This window comes from Xenopus laevis, chromosome 4L (genome assembly GCF_017654675.1).
Source record: "Xenopus laevis strain J_2021 chromosome 4L, Xenopus_laevis_v10.1, whole genome shotgun sequence".
Taxonomy (NCBI): domain Eukaryota; kingdom Metazoa; phylum Chordata; class Amphibia; order Anura; family Pipidae; genus Xenopus; species Xenopus laevis.
Genome location: NC_054377.1, coordinates 146452095 through 146477926, shown reverse-complemented (window position 1 = coordinate 146477926; position 25832 = coordinate 146452095). Strand labels below are relative to the sequence as shown.

At 38.4% G+C, this 25832-nt stretch overlaps 2 protein-coding genes across 8 annotated transcripts in view; one reads left to right on the top strand and one right to left on the bottom strand.

Annotated features, from left to right (window-relative positions):
- Positions 1–14619, bottom strand: LOC108714731 (THO complex subunit 7 homolog). Of its 6 annotated transcripts, none has more exons than XM_041590924.1 (9): positions 14481–14619; positions 11621–11712; positions 11401–11518; positions 10712–10839; positions 9055–9141; positions 5992–6049; positions 4236–4302; positions 2089–2158; positions 1–193 (listed from the first exon to the last, which is right to left on the bottom strand). In XM_041590924.1, exons 2-9 carry the CDS (start codon positions 11652–11654, stop codon positions 135–137), a joined length of 621 nt encoding a protein of 206 aa, XP_041446858.1. In that variant the 5' UTR covers positions 11655–11712; positions 14481–14619; the 3' UTR covers positions 1–134. The 6 variants fall into 6 exon arrangements, with proteins under 6 accessions (XP_041446858.1, XP_041446857.1, XP_041446859.1 ...); XM_041590923.1 differs by lacking the exon at positions 11621–11712 and adding an exon at positions 13362–13424 and having other exon boundaries at positions 14481–14615; XM_041590925.1 differs by having other exon boundaries at positions 11621–11729; positions 14481–14606.
- atxn7.L (ataxin 7 L homeolog) overlaps positions 14539–25832 on the top strand; it is a 119140-nt gene continuing 107846 nt past the window's right edge. The window contains exons 1-2 of one of the 2 annotated variants that reach the window (XM_018256714.2): positions 14563–14701; positions 21153–21288. Coding sequence is in view for 1 of the 2 variants with exons in the window: in XM_018256712.2 (XP_018112201.1) it covers positions 14539–14701 (163 nt within the window). In the remaining variant the exon portion in view is untranslated. Of the gene's footprint in view, positions 14702–21152; positions 21289–25832 lie in introns of both variants that reach the window. The other variant, XM_018256712.2, reaches the window with a different exon arrangement.

Here is a 25832-nt window from a genome sequence, read left to right as displayed (position 1 = left end):
TTTAAATGAATGTACATAAAAGCTGTTCCATAGGTATCTCAGTGTTGCAACTACGGTATGTATCAAACCCATTCCATTCCTACATGCCTCCTATATCCAGCTAATGAGGCAGAATAAAGGCTACAATTTTCCGTCTATGGATTTTGAGTTTCCATCGGTGACTCCTGAGATTCTTCTGCAAGTTTGTCATCATCTAGAGGAAATATCAACACAAGATGTTAAGTATTAACCAGACGTTTCATGAGTGCAATGGAACAATACATTCCGAAACAAATATTTAGAAATGTTGTCACTTGTCATTACAGACTAAATTTACCTTCCTGGATTTGCTACTTTCCTTACTAAGAATATTAGCGAATACATATTTTGGGAAGAATATGCAGAAACATATTAGCGCCCTGAATTCTTTAGGAATAAAAATTCTACTGGCTTAAAGGTCTGCACTAATTTAGGAAGGTTTAGCCACACTGAAAAATGTGACCGTTTAATACAAAACGCCCCCCTTTTTTGGTCTAATCCAACAGTACAGCATAAGTAAATATAATTCTAAGAAACTTTGCAGTACACAGTGATTCTAAATGTCAATGGTTTTAGATTTATATGTAATTGCAATGGCTGTCTGATCCTTGTAATTCTATTTACTGCTGGTAGGAGCACTGAAACAATGTAGTAGAAGCCAGCTGTTTAACTAATGCTTTGGCTGGAGGAAAGGAGAATTTTTTTTTTCTTAAAGAAAAAAAGGGACAGACTCGTCACTACTTCCAATAGTAAACACGTTACAAATAACCTTAAAACCATTGAAAAATTTCAATGAATATTGAAAGTTGCTTAGAATCAGCCCCCCATGGGCTGCCAATTTGCTTTCTGGGAAAAAAGCCCCCTGACTGCGTATTATGTGCTGCAAGACGCCTAACAATACAAAGATCCCTGAAAACCATACTTTTTTTGGAAAGTACACATTCTGGCAAATCCAAAATGGGTTATTAAGTCTTTCTACTCAAAACTATCAAACTGCAAAGCTAGGCTAGACAACCTAACTAACAACAATGCAAGCAAACTGCAATAAAATAAAAAATCAAATAGAACTAGGCAAATTAATGAAATAACACATTAAGGGGCCGATTCACTAAATTCGAGTGAAGGATTCGAAGTAAAAAAACTTCGAATTTCGAAGTATTTTTTGGGCTACTTCGACCTTCGACTACGAATCGAAGGATTCGAACACATAAATCGTTCGACTATTCGACCATTCGATAGTCGAAGTACTGTCTCTTTAAAAAAAAACTTCGACCCCCTAGTTCGCCATCTAAAAGCTACCGAAGTCAATGTTAGCCTATGGGGAAGGTCCCCATAGGCTTGCCTAACTTTTTTTGATAGAAGGATATTCCTTCGATCGTTGGATTTAAATCCTTCGATTCGAAGGATTTAATCGTTCGATCGAAGGAATAATCCTTCGATCGTACGATCGCAGTATTTGCACTAAATCCTTCGACTTCGAATATCGAAGTCGAAGGATTTCAATTCCTAGTCGAATATCGAGGGTTAATTAACCCTCGATATTCGACCCATAGTGAATCAGCCCCTAACTCATCCGACAGTGTGGTTAGTGTTCAGAATACTTGATCCAATAGTCGTGCTGTGAACTCAACAGTTTTTAGGAGAAAAACAAGAGGCAAAATAAAAAAATTGTGTGTGTTTGTGTATGCATGTACAGTATGTGTACAGCTCTAAAAAGTGTGCAAATGTGTGTATATGTGTACACGAGTGTGTAAATATGGAAGTTGGGTGCTGCTGAGACTATCCTGATAGATGTTGTGTCCTGTGACAATCGTGTTGCAGGACTGACCTGGAAGCCCCTTGGTTCGTTGCCTTGGAGGTTGTGTCTCTGCCTAACCCTCCGTGGAAGAGGGAGAGAAGCTCTAATATCACAGAATGTATTAGATATGTTCTTGGCTCTTAGACCATTCACCTGCCAGCAAGTATCTATTACATGCTTGGCAGGCAAAGTGTTACTGGTGGGTTACTATTTTGTTTGGATCCCTTTTTGGCAGCCCAGTGGTCAGGGAGTAAGTTTCCCAAGTGACTTACTTTCCAGAGTCTGTTGCAGCTCATGTATAGTACTGAGAAGAACGTAGAACTGCTTCCTTCGTAACTCCAGCTACAAGAAAAAGAGATTCAGATAAATATATCCTATTTCATCAACCATACGGCAAACAGGCTTCTCTGGGTGGGTTTGAGAGAGTATAGCTAGTGGAGCAAATGCACATTTACAAACACACACACACACACACACACACACACACCATCAATCCAATTCAAGACCAAAGCAAATACGATATAAATGACCACTATACTATACACAACCTTTATGTAAAGTTTCCCTTTGTATTTAAAGGAAGCAAATATTGAGTTTTGAGTTGAATGAGTAACTATTTTCTTTTTTCACCTTTGCTTTTATGCAAGTGTTATTGACTTATTACTTCCCAGAAGTCGCCCTCTTGTGTTTAATCTCTTAACAACAAGGTTGAAAGGGGCTGTATTAGAAGATCCCATATAACAATGTAATATGTAATAGATATTCCCCTGTACTAAGCAAAATTTTTATGGAACAACCCCTAAGTTTGCTCATAGCCTGTACAGAGAGATCCCATAAAACTATGGCAGCATAAGTATTCCCCTGTACTAAGCACAATTCAGCAGGAACAGTCCCCTAAATTTGCTCATAGTCTGTACAGAGAGATCCTATAAAACTATGGCAGCATAGGTATTCCCTGTACTAAGCACAATTCAGCAGGAACAGCCCCTAAGTTTGCTCATAGTCTGTACAGAGAGATCCCATAAAACTATGGCAGCATAGGTATTCCCTGTACTAAGCACAATTCAGCAGGAACAGTCCCCTAAGTTTGCTCATAGTCTGTACAGAGAGATCCATAAAACTATGGCAGAGATTTTACAATTGAAAAAGGATAAATCCCATTCACCTCTACATGACCTTAACAGCTTTTAGATAGTGAAGTTTTGTATTCATATTTTTATTTCCATTTAATAAATTATAATTAGTATATTCTACTATTTTTTTTACTACGATTTGTGAGAAAGAATGCAAAACCAATGTTAGTAAATCAGCTCCAGAGTGTAGAGTACTGGTTTTCAGCCCTCGTACATTCAAAATCTTCTCACTGTCTGAACCCCATACAATATGAGGGAGAATAATATTTTATGTTTTCTTTTAGTTATAGGAATGTCTTGGGCAGCAGATCAGTGCTCACCCAAAATCTCATCCTAAATGGAAAACATGTAGACATTTCCCTAAATAAATAATGGACCTTATGGTCAATTACCACTGCCTCTCAGGGGGGCCAGCCCTACAGTTTGGTAACCAATGGTTTAGAGGTCAAGTTCAATCTCATTTGCACAATTTCAAAATTTGCAAAGGACAAACAGATTTTTCCTTTGTTAACTTTTACCAGTAACAGACGATTATTAGTTCACAAAAGGATCTCTCGTGTTCTGGAGGAAGTTTGGCCACACATAGTTTAACAAATCAGCAAGCGTATCAACTGTTTTTTTTAACAGTAAAGGTGGCCATAGACTAGGGATGCACCGAATCCAGGATTCGGTTCGGGATTCGGCCTTTTTCAGCAGGATTCGTATTTAGCTGAATCCTTCTGCCTGGCAATCAGAATCTGAATCCTAATTTGCATATGCAAATTAGGGGTGGGGGGGAAATTGTGTGACTTTTTGTCACAAAACAAGGAAGTAAAAAAATGTTTTTCCCATTCCCACCCCTAATTTGCGAACGACATTAGGATTCAGATTCGGTACGTTATTCGAGCGAATATTTCGCGAAGGATTTGGGGGTTAGGCTGAATCAAAAATTGTGGATTTGGTGCACCCCTACCATAGTCATCCACACTGGATCTTTCCCCGATATGCCCACATTGAAATGGGCGATATCGGGCTGATCCGATAATGATCATAATGGATCCGATACGAGCGGCCGGATTGCGGGACCGGCCAATAAGCTGCCGACTCAGTCTGTGGATACTAGGTAAGAATGGAAAATCCGAACAATTCCAACAACTAGCCATTTATGGGCATACAGGGAATAAACAAAGTAAACCGCTTTACTAATGTAAATTGGAATATTTTCTAAAAATCACAGTCCATCTGCCACCGTTTTTAGGAACACAGGAGAACATTTTTAAGCAACTGTTCAAAGCTACAAATCTCACCTTGTCTTCCACATTTTCTTTAGTGTGCGACAGCTGTTTCAGTTCTTTATCTAAAGCTTCCAGCTGCCTAAATAAATCAAAGAGAGAGTCTGTTACTTCTGTACAATAAATAGATTGAAAATCATTCATACGTAAAAATGCAGAAAGCTTTAAGCCATAGAAGCACTTTTTTGAAGGCTGCAGTGCAACAAGGCCTAAATCAATATGCATTCGATGTCTCCAATAGAATCAGAATCATGATTTTTAAGATGGGCATTTTGTTTAGAAAAGGACCAGGTAAACTCAATTCATTTAGCCACATTTTCCAAAGAAACCTTTCTACTTTTTTGAAAGACTAGAATTTTACCCGTGCTAAAACACAACACAATCAAGGAAGTATGCGTGGTGTCACTCAAAGGTTTGGAGTAGGACACAGCCTGTAAACATATAGCTGTTTTATTTAATAGAAAGCATAGGCAAAAAATGGATCCATATGTACATTCAAGTCTGGTGAAAAAAAATAGATCAACAGAAATGGAAAATATCAAAACAAAATATTAATACACGCATGGGACCTGTTATCCAAAATGCACGGGACCTGGGGTTTTCCAGATAATGTATCTTTCTGTATTTGGATCTTCATACCTTAAGTCTACTAGAAAATCATGTAAACATTAAATAAACCCAATAGGCTGGTTTTGCTTCCAATAAGGATTAATTATATCTTAGTTGGGATCAAGTACAAGCTACGGTTTAATTATTACAGAGAAAATGAAAATTTGGATTATTTGAGTATAATGGAGTCTATGGGAGACGACTTTTCGGTAATTCTGAACTTTCTGGATAATGGGTTTTCGGAACGGAAAAGAATTTGCTCAGAGCTTCCTTCTTTTGTCGTTTACATGAATACATGTTTTCTAGTTTTCAAGAAAATAGCAGTTCTTTGGCTACAGTCAACAAAAAATAAAGTTAGGGAGTCTTGTGATGATGCTCTACTTAAAGGGGTTGTTCGCTTTTGAATCAACTGTTAGTATGATGTAGTTGTAGAGAGTGATATTCTGAGATTATTTGCAATTGGTTTTCATTATTTATTATCTGTGGTTTTTGAGTTATTTAGATTTTTATTCAGCAATCTGGTTGCTAGGGTACCAATTACCCTAGCAAACATGCACTGATTTGAATAAGAGACTGGAATATGTATGAGTGTTTTGAATGGAAAGATGAATTATTAAAATTTACAGTAACAATACATTTGTAGCCTTACAGAGCATTTATTTTTTAGATGGAAGCCAGTGACCACATTTGAAAGAGGAAAGAGTCAGAAAGAGGCAAATAATTCAAAAACTATATAAAAAATCAAAAGGGGCATTTGAAAAGTTGCTTAGAATTAGCGGTGCTACGACATTCTAAAGTTTAACTTAAAGGTGAACTACCTCTTTAAAACAGACCAGAGAACCAGCAGGTGGCTCTTTTCTGTATACTAACTTTTAATTTTTAATTTTAGCAGAGGACGATCACAAGACTTTCTTTATCTCAATAACTTCATTTTCAGCCAACTGTCTAATCAGCCGAAAAGATCAGCAGGGTGTGTGATTTCACGTTCTATACATTAGCGGTGCAAATACTAGGAATAAAATGTAAATTGCAAAAGTGCTCAGAGGAGCACTGGGTAATTTTACATTGATTTGTTTTGAAGGTTTACATTTGCGGTAATAGTTTCCGTTCCAGCCACATATTTTCCTCGAGATTTTCAGGGAAAGAGGGTAAGAGTACTTACTTTAGAGTTTCGTGTCTGTCTGGATGTTGCTGAATCACTTTGGCTAATGCATCGTATTCTGTAAAAAAAAATTTTTTATATATATATATATATATATATATATATATATATATATATATATATATATATATATATATATATATATATATATATATATATATATATATATATATATATATATATATTGATTTACGATGAAAACTCTTAACAGCAAACAGTAGGAATTTAAAGGGAAATATTTTTCCATGTCTTTAAGTTCCAGTAACAGTTTTACTAGTGATAAAGGGGATATTGAACATCAGAGTACCGGTAACTGATTTTTAAATAAGCTCCAACATGAGTTAAAAGGGCTACTATGAGCTCTTTTCCAATATGTTTGTGTGAGTTTTTTTTTTTTATATACTTATCTTACCCTGCCAATCACAATCATTATCATCAACTAATTAACTGCAGCGTTTACTGTATTTATACAGAACCATGAAACTTGCTCCTTGCTACAGTCTGTGCTGGTGCCAGGGGCTGCTGTTGCCTGAGACTATATCGCTCTCTGCCCTGAATTTTGGTTTTAAAAGATGGAAATAAAGCCCTTAAAGTTGCAGAGGCGGCTTTTTTTGCTGTCCCGGTAACCAGCCGATCACTGCCACCTGAGGCAATGTTCTCACCTTGCCCCATGACAAGAACGACTTCGGCTGGCGCTTTTATTTTTCTCTTGCCTCCATGACAGTATAGAGGTTAAACAGATCGGCAGCTTATTGGTCCGTGTGTGGGGCCATCCGACGAGCTTTCCTGATCGCTAAAAGTCAGCCAGATCTCGATCAGGCAGGTTAAAAAATCCCATTGGATCACAGCCACATCTGTGCGGATATGGCCGATCCGACCGCCCGTATCCAATGCATTATGATTTGATTGGGCCCACGATCGGATCAGCACGATATCGGCCACTTCAATGTGGACATATCGGGGAGAGATCCACTCGTTTGGCGACATCGACAAACAAGCAGATCTCTACGTCTATGGTCACCTTAAGGGGCAAAGAGCAGAGTGACAAAATTCGCCAGAGTGACGTCATTTCGGTGCTTCACAGATTTACTAATGGTCACTGGCGTAACTTCGCTAGTGAAGGAGATAGACTCTAACGCTACTTCGCACTTTTACGCCAGGTGAAGTTTCGCTCTGGTGAAAGAGCGATAATTCGCAAATTCACTAAGATGAGGATTTTACTGAACGTTACCTCTTGCGCCAGACTTGCCTTCACCACCTCAGACCAGGCGAGGTGGTGACTGGCGACTTTTCATTTTTCAGGGTGATAGGCTGCAAAAGCGCGTAAATTTTTTCAGGGGTACCCGGCTCCCCCCCTACATTTCTTAACATATGGCACATAAACTATACACTGGGCTCATGTGTAGGGCAATATAACAACTCTATTTTATTTTATTAAGGTTCCCTGGGCTTGTGTAGTGTAATGTATTTGCTGCAACATCGTCCATTCAACTTTAACGTCCCGCCGTATGCAAATTAGCCAACGCTAGCGCAACTTCGCTTTGCTTGTCGCAGTAACGCTAGAGCAATTTCGCCAGCGTTCGGCGCCCTAGACGCAACATCGGATTTTAGTGAATTAGCGCTGTCCTGGCGAATCTACGCCTGGCGAAGTGTTGCGATGTGAGGTTTGTAAATTTGCCCCTTAGACTGATCTTAGCTTTTTTCCTACGGGTCAACTGCTCAGTCTATATAGTGAAGTCAAAATTACTTTACTTTCAAACATGATTTGTTGCTTGTTAGCTTACAATAATGGTTCAATCTCTAAAGCTGGCCACAGACGCAAAGATCCGATTGTACGAATCAAAGTACGATCGGACTTTCACATCTCTCGACCTGCCACTAACCATTCAGATCAAAGTCTTCCCATTCCGACCAAATAAAGTAGTTAAAGAACAGATCAGCCGATGTTCTGCTCCTGACAGCAATCGTACGATAGACATAGCTACTGACAGTCTCCCACTGAAAATCGTACGATCGGCAATACATGCAGAGATATTACCCGCAGCCGACAGAAATTTTCTAACCTGTCCGATCGACCAAACGACCGATCTCCGCCGGACGAAAAATGTCGGGACTCTCCACACACACACGTTCCGAAAATCGTATGAATCCTTGATACGTACGATGAGATCTTTGCGTCTATGGCCAGCTTTAGTGACTGAACCCGGCAAACCGCATGCTAAAGATCGATTGCAAACTCACCGAACAATTATGTCCCATGTGACCCCCCCTTAAAATCGCTGACTAATGGAGAGTTAGAGAGCTGAAAAGCAGGAAGTAGTGTTCTGTTCTATTGGACATCCTGTCACTCCAGCCTTTATACATTACATGTGTGGCTAACTAACTATATAAGAATTATCTATTTTTACACTAAACTGTTCCTTTAAGCCATGTAAAAATGCATGTTATGCTTTGCTCCTTTCATAATACTGCAAGATCACACAGAAGGTATGCTAAATTGATATGCCTGTGATTATAGATGTTAGATACCCTCTTGCTTACAGCAGCCTTGGCCATGATGCTGTATACTGACCAGAGCAGGAACCTTAGGCATACTATTTAATAAATTCCTTTGTGGAAAAGGGATAAACATTTACGTTCGTAAATGTAGTAATCGTCCATGTTTTCTATTTTATATCCAATATATGTATCACTACTGTCCATCAAAGTCTGTGCATAACAGCCAACTTCAATCAATCAATCAGGTACAGGTGCGCTTTCTGAGAGATTAATCAGATCTGATAAGATTACATTTTTTTCAATTTAAAATGGTAATACACCATCGGCTACTTTCTTTATTAATACAGGAAGCTTGAAGTCTCAGAAAGCGCACCTGTACCTGATTGATTAATTTTCATTACGTGGGTCCCTTTTTTTGACGAGTGCTCCTACTGAGTATAATAACAATTGTACTAAGCGCGGAGCCCATCCCAATCAATAACAGCCAATATGCCTGCCCAAAGTCAAATAAAAAAGCCAACCTCAATAAAATAAATTTTAGTGCTATACTTATTTGTATATCACCTTGACGATTTTTCCGGATTCGCTTGGCTTGCAAGATTTGTTTTTTGCACTCTGTGATTTTCTCATGTGCTGCAGCAATACCACTCTCTGTAAGAAGCAATGAAACATAGATTTAGAACTGATCAAGTCAACTGGCAGCATTTAGTACATTCAGTAAAGAAAGGTCAGCAGAGTTTACTGATATTACTAATTGTTTGGCCTCTTAGCTGAAGGTCAGACATTGGAGTGGCAAGGTGAGAAAGTTGGGCCCTTGTGCACTTGCAAACCATCATAGAATGTGAAAATGGGCAAATAAGATAGTCAGGGTTGTACATTAGATTAATGGGACCATCAAGTGACTGCACCCTGTGGAAAGCATGCTAGAAACTGTTGCACTCTAAAAAGAAGGTAAAGACAGACAAGAGAGGACAGGAATAAAAAAACTGGTGGGTGGAAGCTATATATGCAATTGTCTTGGTTACAACCTACGACTTAGTTATGTGGGCAAGAAAGAGAGCAGATTCTTTTGTGATACAAAATAGCAAATAGCCCACTAAGAAGAATGCCTGAAAGATTATTAGATGGAAATAATGCATTACATGTTCCTCTTATGTAGGAGGTCTTTTTATAACATGCAAACAGGGTCAAACAAACGCAGCATAAGACATATACTATAAAGTACAGGTATGGGACCTGTTAGCTAGCATTCTCGGGACCTGGGGTTTTGTGGATAGTGGATCTTTCCGTAATTTGAGTCTTCATAACTTAAAGGGGTTCACCTTTAAATTAACTTTTAGAATGATGTAGAGAGGGATATTCTGAGACAATTTGCTTTTGGTTTTCATTTTTTATTATGAGGTTTTTGAGTTATTTAGCTTTTTATTCAGCAGCTCTCCAGTTTGCAGTTCCAGCACTGTGTTTGCTAGGGTCCACATTGCCCTAGTAACCATGCACGGATTTGAATAAGAGACTGGAATATGAACAGAAGAGGCCTGAATAGAAAGAGGAGTAATAAAAAGTAGCAATAACAATACATTTATAGCCTTACAGAGCTTTTGTTTTTAGAGGGGGTCAGTGACCCCCGTTTGAAAGCTGAAAAGAGTCAGAAAAAATAGGCAAATATTTGAAAAACTGTAAAAAATTAAAAATTAAGTCAAATTGAAAAGTTGCCTAGAACTGGCCATTCTATAACATACTTAACGTTTACTTGAAGGTGAACCACTCCTTTAAGTCTACTAGAAAATCATGTAAACATTAAATAAACCCAATAGGCTGTTTTTGCTTCCAATAAGGATTAATTACATCTTACTGACGGGGTCAAGTAAAAGCTACTGTTTATTACACAGAAAAAAAAGTAATATTTAAAGATGTGGATAATTTGATTATAATGGAGTCTATTGGAGATAGCCTTTCCATAATTTGGAAGTTTCTGGATAATGTGTTTCCGGATAATGGATCCCATACCTGTACTACATTAGCTGCATTTAGGGTCTGCCCCATTTATTAAAAATCTGGACATGCAGAAGATATTTGTTTTACTACCTAAGAAGATGCAACTTCTTATGAAACAGTACTATTATTTGCATGAAAACCCAAACTTGGAAAAGGGGCAAGACCCAGCTGTTTTAAAGCAACAAATTGCTAGATTTTAAAAATTTGAAACGCTAAAATTCCTTACCTATATCAACATATATTTTTTCATAGTTCTCCATTTCCCGCAGATTCATATCATGCACTAGGAGTGTTTTTCCCATAGAAAATTCACATTGAGACAAGCTGCTCAGCATGCGCTGGTACTGGCTGTATCTAGAAGCACAACAAAAACAGTTACTACTATTTTATGCTACTATTTAGCCAACTACAGACGGATATTTAAAAGGGTGGTTCAACTTTTAGTATGTTATAGAATGTCTAAATTTTTCATAGATGTCAACCAGCACAATGTTTGTTTTGTTTTTTTTTAACGAAGCAATAACTTTGGAACCATACTTTTCACAGACATGGTTAGAAACTGAATCGCGCTTCAGTTCTGCTAAAGCAGGGGTGTCCAAAAGGGAGATCGGGATCTACCAGTAGACCTTTAGCAGGTGATCAGTAATGCTCTAGATCTCAAGACACTGCCAACAAACAGCTTGTCTAAATTACCCTCATATCTCATGGTTTTCATTCAGATATTTATTATGTAAAAAAAAGTATTTTTTTCCATGGAACAGAATTCTAGCAATGTTTTATGGATGTAGATCATAATGGGACATCACCACTAAAAAGTAGACCTCACATTAGTAAAGTACGGTCACTCCTGTGCTAAAGGTACCTAAAAATGTATAAAAATAACATTGTGGAACTATTGCCACTGGTGCTTCTTACCCTTCCTCCTGGGAACCGGAACTGCACCATTTCAGAAAACTCTTTACCAATAAATTAATTCTTCGGTCGTCTCCGGCTCCATCGCCGTCAATCAAAAGTCTTTTGCGGATAACGTCATCTGGAATAAAAGAGAAGGAAATCAATAAAGCTGATCCCCATGCAATAGAAAATTACCATCAAGCAATATAGTAACAGAATAAGATACATTTGGATACCTTACCTACGATCTCCAAACACAGGTGGCTGCATTTCATGTGCCTACTGTACCATGAGCATCATGCTGGTGCCAATTAATAAAAGGGCAAGTCAACCCTAAAACAAAAATGTGCCTAATAAAAGAAAACATAATCCTATGCAACTTTACAATAAACATTCATTTAAAATTCAAAATGTTCAGTGCTTTTAAAGTTATTTGTAAAATTGTTGCTAATAAAAGCAGCATTTGCTCAACTCCTGCTTGTTAATTTTTAAACAATGTTGCAAAAGTCTTGGTTCCCCAGCAAAGACAGGTCTGTTATTCAGCTGCCTTGTGTTACATTGTATCAACAGTCTTGTCCATTAAGGCAGAGAATAGGCACGGACTGACAAACACTTTGCTTTCAATAGCAATACTTATACAGGTATAGTGTACTAAAAAATCATTTAAAAACATTAAATAAACCAAATAGGCTGGTTTTGCTTCCAATAAGGATTAATTATATCTTAGTTGGGATAAAGTACAAACTACTGTTTTATTATTACACAGAAAAAGGAAATCATATTTAAAAATTTGGATTATTTCAGTCAATTTGGAGCTTTCTGGATAACAGGTTTCTGGATCCCATACCGGTACTAGAAAATCATTTAAACATTAAATAAACCCAAAAAGGATTTTCCCTCCAATAAAGATTAATTATATCCTAGTTTGTATCAAGTACAAGGTACTGTTTAAAATGCAGTTTATTGGAGATGGGCTTCCCCTAATTTGGAGCTTTCTAGATAACTGATCCCATACCTGTGCCATTCTGTGTAAAGTAGAACATGGTCTGAGAAATGCTGGCCACAGTATCAGTGAGCTCCTTTATGATACGGACTTAAATAAAAAAAAATAACCTGATGGTGTAGTATATAAAATATAGTAAATATAGGCAACCTTTCAGCTTTAACATGAGCTCTAAATGAAATAAAGAAGACCTGTGAGGGTACACACACAACAAACAGCGTGGGTCAATGAATTTATGGATATAAAATGCTACATTATTATATAATATCCTGTATCAATATATAGCAGTCTGTCAGCAACAGGGATAATATAATGTGGCCCACAGTTAAGTGCTCTGTAGGAGGCTTTATTTCCATCACAATTACCATTGAAAATGTCAGCAGCTGACATCTTTATACACATATAAGACCTGTTACCTGGAAACCAATTATCCAGAAATCCCTGCATTATGGAAAATCCATCTCCCACGGACTCTGTTTAGTCAAGCAATAAACATTTTTCAAAATGATTCTTTTTCTTTTTAATAATAAAACAGTAACGTGTACTTGATCCCAACTAAATTGGCCATATACATTTTTAAAAACGAGCGGATCTCTTCCCCAATATGCCCACATTGTAGTGGGCGATATTGGGCTGATCTGATCGTGGGCCTTAGGGCCCAACGATCGGATGAGAATGGAGGCAATGCGGGAGGTCGGATTGCGGGACCGCATCAACAAACAGATTCAGCAGGATTGTTTACCCTGCTCGATCCACATCTGGCCGACTTTCGGCCAGATATCGACCGGGGACGCCTGTCGGATGGCCCCACACATGGGCCAATAAGCTGCCGACTCGGTCTGTCGGCAGCTTTTATCGGCCTGTGTATGGGGACCTTTAGATATAATTAATCGTTATTGTAAGGCAAAAACAGCCTATTGGGTTTATTTAATGCTTACATGATCTTCTAGTAGACGTAAAGTATGAAGATCTAAATTACGGAAAGATCCATTATCCAGAAAATCCCGGGTCCCAAGCATTCCAGGTATAGCAGGTCTCATACCTGTACAAGAAACAAACAGTCATTTATGAACCATTTTCTTCACTTTTAGGGTCAGGGCACACAGGCAGATTCGGGGAGATTAGTCGCCTGGCGACAAATCTCCTCTTCTTCGGGGCGACTAATCTCCCCAAACTGCCTCCCCTTCAGCTGAAATGTAAATCACCGGTGGGATGGCACTCAGGAGGGATTCTTTTTTCTGAAGTTGCCTCACGAGGAAACTTTGGACAACTTCAGAAAACAAATCACTCAGAGTGCCATCCCGCCGGCGATTTACATTTTAGCCGAAGGGGAGGCAGTTCGGGGAGATTAGTCGCCCTGAAGAAGAGATTTGTTGCAGGGCGACTAATCTCCAGAATCTGCCTGTGTGCCCTGACCCTTAACATGTTTAGTTGCTTTAAAGTTACTGTATGTGTAGATGTAGTTGCTACATTTTTAAATGTTTAAACATTTTTTCTAGCAGACAAAGTATGCAGATCAACATTACAGAAAGACCCCCTTATCTGGAACAACCCCAGGTGATGGGCATTCTGGATAACAGGTCCCTGAGGCTGTTCTATTAGAAATATCCACACAATATAAAGAGGGAACAGAGCACATATATATTATCCACAGCAGAGGCTATAGACAGAGGAGCTGTAGATTAATATATGTGATATTATCCACTGGATAGCCAGCAACAGCAGCAGCTGTACATTATATAAATACACACAGAGAAATCTATGTAATATTATCCATATCATATGATAGAGTGCCAATAAATGGAGAGATATATATTATCCACTGAGAGCAGCGGCCATAAAGCTTTATATCTGATATCCATGTGAGAAAGGGCAGCAGTACATTAGTAAATATATGTCATTATCATAGATAAAGCTGAGCGGGCAGCAGGGCCGGAAGTCTGAGACGCTCTTCCCTCAGAGCCGTAACTCGAGCTCGGGGCTTTGCGGCCTAGCCGGCTGGTGCGGGTTCCCCACTATCGGTGACCGGGCAGGCAGAGCGGAGGATGAGGCAGAGGGTGTAGGCGGTGGGCTGGGGGTAGGAGGGCGCTGTACTTACCGTCGGTGACGGCTCCCATGGCGGTGGCGGCGAGTAACAGTGAGGTCAGACTCCCAGAATGCAGCAGCAGCAAGAGCCGGAGAGACAGGCAGGAGCATGGAGGCCTCAGTCACCGCCTCGCACTCGCCTTCCCTATAAGCTCCCCCCAGTGTCGGGCGGCCTAGCGCCTCCTGTCTACAGCCGGACCCACAGCCCTAGGCAGGCCTCCCCGGGCCCCACAGGTAAGTAGCAGCCAGGTGGGAGTAACAGGCCTGTGATACATGATTATTGTCCTTCATATTTATATTTCTGTACAAATACATAGCATTGCACTTCGTCATTCTGCTGCCATTACACAGCTACTAGTACTCCATGTTACTCATTCTACTACTACTAGTACTCTCTCCATTCAATATACTACCCCTAATACCCCTCATTCCTTTATACTATTACTCCCCATTCAATATACTACCCCTTGTACCCCCATTCCTTTATACTATTACTCCCCATTCAATATACTACCCCTTGTACCCTCATTCCTTTATACTATTACTCCCCATTCAATATACTACCCCTTGTACCCCCATTTCTTTATACTATTACTCACCATTCAATCTCATACCCCTAGTACCCCCTCATTCCTTTATATTACTCCCCATTAAAACTACTACCCCTAATACCCCTCATTCCTTTTATTACTCCCCATTCAATCTACTACCCCATTCCTTTATACTATTATTCACCATTCAATCTACTATTCCTAGTACCGCCTCATTCCTTTATATAAGTGATCCCCAACCAGTAGCTCGTGAGCAACATGTTGCTCTCCAAACCCTTGGATGTTGCTCTTAGTCGCCTCAAAGCAGGTGCTTATTTTTGAATTCCAGACTTGGAAGCAAGTTTCAATTGCATAAAAACCAAGTATAGTGCCAAGTAGAGTCTCTTGTAGGCTGCCAGTCCACATAGGGGCTACCAAATAGCCAGTCACAGCCCTTATATGGCACCCCAAGGAACTTTTTCATGCTTGTGTTGCTCCCCAACTAATTTTACAATTGAATGTGGCTCATGGCTGAAAAAGGTTGGGGACGCCTGCTTTTTACTATTACTCCCCCATTCAATCTAGAACCACCATTCCTTTATACTAATACTCCCCATTCCTCATTATACTGATATAGCCCTTACTCATTATTTAGGTGCTACTAATCAGAAATATTGCACAGGAGCTGTAGGAGTGTAGGACTGCTCTCATTCTCCTTCTAAATGTATCTTGCGTAGAATATAAATGTGTGTGCTATATATATTGTTTTCATGTGTAAGGAATTAGTACTGTTTAGATATCTGCTCATATATATAATATTGTAAATTGGCAACATGTACTATCTATCTCTGTGGGTATATTTATGTAAGAGCAGGGTTTGTTTTGGGGTAGGGCAGAGAGGGCATTTGCCCTGGGGTATTTGGGAGGGGGGCGGTTTATATACTAGAGTGTTTAACCTGTGATTCGCAGGCCCCAGTTCAATTTTGCTGGGAAGTTGAGGGGTTGTCGTAGGTTGGACATCTCAGGATTTACGCAAAGAATGACAGTAGATTAGAGGCTGAACCTTACTGCTGTGTACAGGGGGCCAGACACCCCTAAAACTGGCCATTCACAGTCAGATTTTATTCCCAGAACGGCAAATGTCAAGATCCCAATATATACTTTATAATGCAACAATCTAAAACTAACTTTCGGATTTAAATTGTAGGATTAAAGTAGGAACAAATTAGACATTGTTATGGCCATTAATTGACAGAAAACAATAGTGCGAAAGTTTTGTCCCGGAAATAATAGTGACAATCACCCATGAATATAGTCAGACAATACATGCAGAGATATTATCATTATCGGTCGGAAATTTTCTAACCTGTACGACTGACTTAATGACCAATCAACATAGTACGAATAATTGTGGGGAGATTACTCGGAATAACTCTGTCTTTGTGTATGAAAATATATCTTTTGGTTTGCTGACAGCCAGCTATATTTGTGTCTGTACATATACACACATCTCATGAAATGTAAAGGGCTCAAGCTTGTAACATGAATTCATACATATTTATATTGAACCTCTATTCGGAAATTAATCAGTATGTGTGTTTCTATCTATGTACATGTTTAAATATCATCTCTTTTTTATTTGTGTGGCTGCCCACGTGAATATGGCTTTGTGCACATATATCTGTATGTTTTTTTAACAAATGAGAAAATATACATTTAGTATGATTTATTACATATATATATATATTTATCTTTTCCTTTGGTTTCGGTTTATTCTCCTTCCTTTGGATCAGGGATGGTTTAACTGCAGCTACCTTCTTTTGACTGACATTGGCGTGCTGAGCTTTGCAGTGCAACAATATCTAAAAGGTTGCAGGTTGTCCATCTCTGGACTAGAAGCTTATTATTATAGTGAAGGGTTGACCTTGATGTAACTGTGTATTTTCAGCATGATTTACTATGTTTAATTTCTATGCATTATGTGTGTGTTTATGTACACTTCATTATATGTAAGCCAGTCTTAATTGTCCGTGCATTCTGCAGCAGATTTTCTGTACCTCTGTTGTATGATAGGAGGTCAAAATTGGTCACAGATAGATGCTGCAGGAAGCTAAAACATATTTTTGGATCCATGTGGTATACAGGGTATTTGGAAATTGTTGCACCAGTCACTGCTAACTTGTTAAAAGTGTGCCAGCCATGACGGCCCATGTAGGTGGAGTGCAGATTAGTGAGTAAATGTGATATATATTTTTATATATATATATATATATATATATATGGTAAAGAGCAAACCACATTGAAGTATATGATGTGGGTGGTGTTGCTCTTTGCGAGGCAGTTGCCCTCAGAAGAAGAACTTGTGTTTTTCTTTATTGGGTCAAGATGATTCACACACCAAGTTGGGAAAATTGGTTAATCCGTGAGCCCTGACATCAGACAGTGTTGGTGTAGTTGCACTTAGCCTATATACACACAAACCTCATATAGTTTAGTGAAAAATTGATAATTTAGGAAGGAAAGTTGACTTTTGGGTAGCATTATTGGTATATTTCTATGTCCTTCCCTGAAAGTACATTAAGAAAAAAATTAGCATTAGCATATTACATCATACCTGTGATGCTAAGAGTGCAGGAGAGTCAGAAGAGGTGCGTTGTAGACAAGGCTGCCGTATGCTGTGGTCCAGGCCCGGACTGGCAATCTGTGGGTTCTGGCAAATGCCAGAGGGGCTGCTATAAGGTCCCATAGAAAGTCACTATTTAGTGGGCTAGTGGAGGCTGTTTGGGCCTCTGTGTGGGCTGATTGGGCCTCTGTGTACCTGAAATGCCAGGGCCTATTTTCATTCTCAGTCCGGACCTGCTGTGGTCCTTAAAATGGTTCATTATAATGAATCTCATGGCACTGTGTGGCTCTTCCAGAATTACAGTTACAGGCTACAAATGTATTGTTATTGCTACTTTTTATTACACATCTTTTTATTCAGGCCTCTCCTATTCATATTCCAGTTTCTTATTCAAATCAATGCATGGTTGCTAGGGTAAGTTGAACCCTAGCAACAAGATTGCTGTAACTGCTCACTGGAGAGCTGCTGAATAAAAAGCTAAAGCACTCAAAAACCATTCATTTGAGGTATAAAAAACTCTTAACACTCGACCTCTGATAAATAACCCCCTAAAAGTTAACTCAGAGGTGAACAACCCCTTTAAGATTGGTTGGCATGTTTTCTATGATATTAATACATATTTATTGTCTAGAGGTTTCAGACACAGGCCAGTGTTGAATGTCAGGATATTGAATAGTCCAGGGATAAAACTATTGCAAAAGGGTTATCTACACAAAATAATTGTCATTCTGAGCAACTTTCCATATACATTGAGTACAATTGTTCTCTTTGGTTTTAAAGTTATTTTTTGAAGGTAATTCAGTATCTGTCTGGCTGTTTAAATAAGGAAGCAGAATGGAGGATAACCGACTTCTAATTTGTTTCAATAGTCAGAGCCAGAAAACAGGAAGGAATAATCAAGCACTGCTTTCAATTTAACTTTGAAACCACTGAAAATGCGTCATTCAAGTGTATTGGAAAGTTGAGTAGACAGACAATTTTATTTCATTATGCAAAAAACTGTTTTGGGTCAAGGATGCCTTTAAAGTTTGAAGTAAGAAAACCATTAAAAAAAATCTAACTTGTCCCAGATGAGACATGTCTCTTTCTCGTGCAGAGACATCCAGCTATCAGGATTTTCCCCATTGAGCAGTCAGGACACTTACATTCATCTCCAATAGACACCGGGGACTCGTGCTTCCTTAACAGCCACAGCCACGAGCTGCAAATGTTACTGATCGCAAATAAGAGAAACCGTGATCGCATGTTGGATGCTACGCATTTAATTCCCACAGGGGAGATCAAGACCACAGAGTTTGCAACCACCGGCGTCTTCCTGCAGTGATCATGGTTACGCTTATTACAGAGTAGGTTTTCTAGAGGAACACCACATGGATTGAGAAATCCTGTTTCATAGACTGAGTTAATTTTCAAATAAAAAAAAAAAAAAACCAGGCCGCTGTTAATTTTTTAACTGTTGCTAATTGGTTTTCACCCTGAAAATGCTCTAGTGAGCTTTTGAATCCTTTATAATGTGCACATTTATTAAAATATATTTTTTAGGGTACAGGCATGGGATCCGTTATCTGGAAACCCATTATCCTGAAAGCTACAAATTAAGGAAAGGTCATAGACTCCATTTTATTTAAATAATCCAATTTTTTTTTAAATTAATTCCTTTTTCTTTGTAATAATAAAACAGTCGCTTTTACTTGATCCTCAACTAAGATAGAATGAATCCTTATTGGAAGCAAAACCAGCCTATTTGGTTTATTTAATGTTTACATGATTTTCTAGTAGACGTACGGGTTGAAAATCCAAATTGCAGAAAGATCCGTTATCCAGAAAACCCCAGGTTCCAAGCATTCTGGATAACAGGTCCCATACCTGTACCTTTGTCTCTCTGTACAGGCTACAAGCAGACTTGAGGGCTGCTTCTTCTGAATTGTACCAGGCAAATACCCAACTCGGTATAGTTTTATGCTATCTCCATGTACAGTACTTAAACAATTGTGTATTGAATATTTTTTTATTGATCCATTTATCTAGTCACAGCCAAAATGTTATGCCAGACTAAGCCAGGGGCTGACCACATTTTGGCTGTGACCAGTTGAATTATAATTTAAAGATTTGATAATGTAATATGAATCACAAAATTTTTACCAGATCAACTAAAGCAAGCCATACACGGCCAGATTCTTTCGTTTGGCGAGGTCATATCTGGGCCCTACCTGGTCAGCCATATGAAGGCCAAATCGGGCCCTGGGGTCAACAATTGATTTAGACACTAGGTCTTTGGAGGCTGTTCTGATGATGTATAGCTTTACAAAACATTTGTTTTTTACACGGGGTCAGTGACCCTATTGGAAAGCTGAAAAGAGTCATAAGAAAAAGGAAAATAATGAAAAAATTATAAATAAATAATGAAGACCACATGAAAAGTTGCCTGGAATTGACCATTCTATAACATTCTAAAAGTTAAAAGTGAACCACCCCTTTAAAGGAGAACTAAACCCTAAAAATAAATAGTGCTAAAAATGCCATGTTTGAACTTATTGAAACAGCTATAATTTTTAGCTTGTCATTAGCAGCAATGATCCAGGACTTCAAACTTGTCACAGGGGGTCACCATCTTGGAAAGTGTCTGTGACACTCACATGCTCAGTGGGCTCTGATTGGCTGTTGAGAAGCTAAGCTTAGGGCTCGTCACTAATTATCCAGCAGAAAATGAGCTTCCCTGGCTGGAATATAAGATGATGTTACAGGTTTGCTGATTATTAAATTCTGATGTTAATTGCACTGGTTTCTGTGCTGCCATGTAGTCATTTTCCATATTAATTGCTAATCAGCCTTATACTGTGACATGTATATTCTGTGTGTGATTCCTAAGCTCAGTAAGTGACAGCAGCACAGAGCATGTGCAGTGAATCGGCAGAAAAGAAGATGGGGAGCTACTGGGGCATCTTTGGAGACACACGTCTTTACTGCTAAAGGGCTGTGGTTGCCTTGGGCTGGTACAGAAGCCCAAAACATAATGTACAACATTTCTAGCTACTTCTTTAGTTTAACTTTCCTTGTCCTTAAAGGTCATACAAAGGTTTTATGACCAGAACATATCCCATATCCCAAAGTCATTATAAAAGTACGTCTGATGTTGAACGACAGCACAACAATTTTACAGCTCTCATTGCTTTATTATTTCCATAGATTCACTAAAAGCATCAGCAGTCTGGCGATGCAGAGAGTTACAGTTTAACATCTGGATTGCCACAGGTTGTATGTAGATCACTGCTCTGGGCTGGGCAACCTGCAGCACTCCCGGCTAGGGCTATAACTCTCAGAATCTGCTCCTCTGCTGTCTCTGCTTGTGTTACAAGTTGTCTTTATAAGGCGGCAATGTTACACTGTTGCTAATTCAATCTTTTCCTACAACAGATGAATGGATAAGTGACTTCCTAACATTGCATCAGACTGCTGTATTGTCTTGTGTATTACAGACGATTCACAGGATGCTTTGTGAGACGTGTGATTAATTGTTTCACTTGTTCTTCAGATGTGAGAGAGGACAGAAGCCAAGTGAAGCTGCCCATATGTTTCCCCTTCAGCAGCAATGAACATTCCCTATTGTTGAAGGAAAGAGAGAGGATCCTTGCTAGTTTCCCAGAACTCACTTTCTCTGAGAGGAGGAGGTATGAATTACTGGTACTTGATTTGAATTATTTTAAGAAAGAAGAAAAGATAGTAAACCCCCCACACTTTCCAACACCATCCAATTCTTATTCACTGTTTACTGACAAGGTGCTATGTGCTAATTAATACCCATCAACATATAAAGTGCTAAATTAATTATTAGTATAATTTATGAATTGTTGTGATTGATTGAAATGGTTCCACAATAAAATTCAACTAATTAAAGGGCCCGTGCTAAATTCATTTACGTTGTCTCACTACTGCAAGTATAGCATTCCAAATTGGTTAGATGCCATATATAAATAAGTTCATTAATGAAATAAAATGTTTTTTTTTTTTTAAAAAAAAAGCTTCTATCATATACCAATAAATTAATAACGAAATAAAAAGTGCTAGTGCTGATCAAAATGCAACCTCAGGCTGTCGGTGATTCGATAAGTTAATGAGAATTGGTTTAAAAATCACTAGTGCTATTTATTGGCATGCAGCACCTTGTTAGTAAACTGAATAAGAATTGGATGGTGTTGAAGAGTGTGGGGGGTTTACTACCTTTTCTTCTTTCTTAAAACATTCCCTATTGTTGCTTCTTACAAACAGCCCTTTGTTTGGTCACCAGTGAAACACTATAGCCACTTCTATTGATGAATGGCATATATATATATATATATATATATATATATATATATATATATATATATATATATATATATATATATATATATATATATATATATATATATATATATATATATATATATATAATACACAAAAGCCATGAATATCTTGTAAATTATATCCTTATAAACGGTGAGTTCTGATGTCATCAGTTATAAACGGAGAGTTCTGATGTCATTTCTATCACATGACTCACTGAAACTTGTGTATTATAATAAATAAAGTACCCCCAGTTGCAAAATATGAGGATATTAGAAGTTACCTCGGAGTTCCATGACCCGTATAAAAACACTCGGGCTTCGGCCTCGTGTTTTTATATGGTTATGAAACGCCTCGTAACTTATAATATCCTTATATTTTATAAGAGGGGGTACTTTATTCACTATATATATAGATATATATATCTATATACACAAAGTGACATTGTACCGCACTCAACGGGAATACTTTTGAAAAAAATCAAGATTTATTAAAAAAAAAAAAAATATTCCCGTTGAGTGCGGTACTATGTCACTTTATTTACCATAGGGATGCACCGAATCCACTATTTTGGATTCAGCCGAACTCCTGAATCCATTGCGGATTTCGGCCGAATAACTAACCTAATCCAAATCCTAATTTGCATATGCAAATTAGGGATGGGAAGGAGGGTAACCTTTTTAACTTCCTTGTTTCATGACAAAAAGTCACACAATTTCCCTCCCGCCCCTAAATTCGGATTCGGTTTGGCCGGGCAGAAGGGTTCAGAATCCGAATACTGCTGACAAAGACAGAATCCTAGCCAAAGAGGCTGTGACCACAAAATACATATAGACAAATACAAGAGTCCTCTGCACTCAACCCATTATCAATATATTTAAGACAGAGACATTTTGTGCATATTGCTACTAAAAAATGCCTTACCCTTTAAACAAAACAGGGATTGTTTGTCCATATATTGCAATATATTTAAGATGAACAACTATGTCAAAGTCATCCCATATCTGGCCAGTCCTACGCTCAATTATACATTTTACAAAGGGACTAAGTTTTACCTGCAACTTACTTGCTGCTTTCAAAGTAAAACTCCCAAACTTGGCTGCCCTTTTATTAGACACCAGTGGGATCACCTGACTATAGCTGGGAAGGGTGGGAGCTACAACATGGAGCTGGTCACTGCTCCTGTATAACTATAACAAACAAGGGGAAGTTGTGCTCACCACTAATTTTTAAAACCATTAGGTGGTGGTTACAAATGAATAATGTTTTATAGACTCACCCACCAGGGACCCATCACCAAACCACATCCATTTCTCAGTTGAGTGTGTTAACCCATGTGTGACCACAGATTCTAAAATTCGAGATTTATCAAACCTTGACCCAGGGAACAATTTGACTATTCGCCACCTAAAACCTGCCGAGTATATGTAGAAGTCAATGGCAGAGGTCCAGTGACTTATTTGAAGATGTTAATAGCCTTCCTGACATTCAAGGTTTTTTTGGAGATTTGAGTTTAGTCTAATTCGATTTGAGTTTTAGACGTTCTAATTTTTTCTTAAATAACCTCCCATTCGAATTTGATAAATGGGCCTCCCAGTATTATCCCTACAATGTAGGATGCATAGTTTAACATAAGGGCAAATAAAGGACTTCAAACCTGTCACAGGGGGTCACCATCTTGGAAAAATTTTATCTCTCTGCCTATTGGTCTAACACCTGCCTCTCCATCCTTGAGCCTGATTTGAAAAGCACAATGCCAGAGCTTGTTGCCCACAGGGATCAACAGAAGCTTTGAAATCACTGCCTGCTTTAATGCTGCAAATTCCTCATGTATTTTCTTGAAAAGCATCAAGCAGTAATGTATAGAAGGATGTCTTAAAGGAACAGTAAAATCCGAAAATGAAAGTGGTTTAAAGTAATAAAAATATAATGCGGTATTGCCCTGCACTGGTAAAACTGGTGTGTTTGCTTCAGAAACAGTATTTTTGTTTATATAAATTAGGGATGCACCAAATCCACTATTTTGGATTTGGCCGAACCCCCGAATCCTTCGTAAAAGATTTGGCCGAATACCTAACCGAATCCAAATCCTAATTTTCATATGCAAATAAGTGGTGGAAAGGGAAAATATTTTTACTTCCTTTGTTTTGTGACAAAAAGTCACGCGATTTCCCTCCCCATCCCTAATTTGCATATGCAAATAAGGATTCGGTTCAGCCGAATCCTGGATTCGGTGCATCCCTAATATTAATAAGCTGCTCTGTAGCAATGGGGGCAGCCATTCAAAGGAGAAAAGGCTCAGATTACACAGCAGATAGCAGATAAACTCTGTAGAACATAATGGTGTTATCTGTTATCCACTATTTAACCTGTGCCATATAGACTTTTTTAAATTTCCGCCATTGCTTCACAGCAGCTTATTTATATGAACTATAGTAGTACTTATCTGTTATGTTCTGTATATCCTGTGCTTGAATGGCTGCCCCCATGGCTACACAGGAGCTTGTTTATATAAACTACAGTAGTACTTATCTGTTATCTACTGTGTATCCTGTGCTTGAATGGCTGCCACCATTGCTTAACAGCAGCTTATTGAACTATAGTAGTGTTTCTGAAGCAAACACACCAGTTTTACCAGTGCAGGGCAACAGTACATGATATTTTCATTACTTTAAAACACTTTCATTTTTTGGTGTTAATGTATTCAGAATATTCTGTTTTTTTTTTTTATAAATATATTTTTAAATACATGACTGGGAGCTGCCATGTTGTTGCTTTAAACCATTCGTTATGAGGTCGTAGCTTACCGAGCGCCTTCCTTTTCTATATTTGTATTTATAATTATGAGTTCTTGCTGCTATTTTCTGTACTCTCTATGGACTTGCCTCTACTCTGCTTTTGCAAGGAAATTTTAACCGTGACTTTGCTAGCGGATTCTACACCTGAGTCGTTGGGTTTATATCAATTCCCAGAAAAACATTAGTTTTGACCTTTTATTCATTTTATGTATTTACACTATATAGCCCCTGCCTGTTGCTGACCACTTTACGGTCATATAGCAAATAGGACCCTGATAACCTTTAATATTTAAAGGGCAAAGTCCCTGCCCAGCTTTAGTTTATATGAGCAAACACAGGGCATAGGGCTGCTGTGTACCAGCGTTGTTCAGGGACTAAACTGTTTTTAAAGCTATGTATCTGAATTGGCTCTAGTCTTGTCTATGAATTGTCTTGTCTATGAGTTGTCTTGTCTGTACATTCATTAGTCACAGTTTTGGTGGGATTTGCTCCTTTGCAAATGTGGATCTGTTATAATTGTACCAAGATTTTGATGCTGTTGCCCAAGGGTGGGATTGAACTATAAATTACGCTTCAGAGTATTTTGAAATATTAGACTACTTCACTGTTTCATAAGCCATTGGACATATTTATATGGGATCTATCGTGAACTTAAAATGTAATATAATCTTTAGCATACCAAAATAAGAAACTTTCTAAATACATAGTTACATAGTTAAATTGGGTTGAAAAAAGACAAAGTCCATCAAGTTCAACCCCTCCAAATGAAAACCCAGCATCCATACACACACACCCCTCCCTACTTTTAATAAAAATTCTATATACCCATATCTATACTAACTATAGAGTTTAGTATCACAATAGCCTTTGATATTATGTCTGTCCAAAAAATCATCCAAGCCATTCTTATAGTCATTAACTGAATCAGCATCACAACATCACCCGGCAGTGCATTCCACAACCTCACTGTCCTGACTGTGAAGAACCCCCTACGTTGCTTCAAATGAAAGTTCTTTTCTTCTAGTCTAAAGGGGTGGCCTCTGGTACGGTGATCCACTTTATGGGTAAAAAGGTCCCCTGCCATTTGTCTA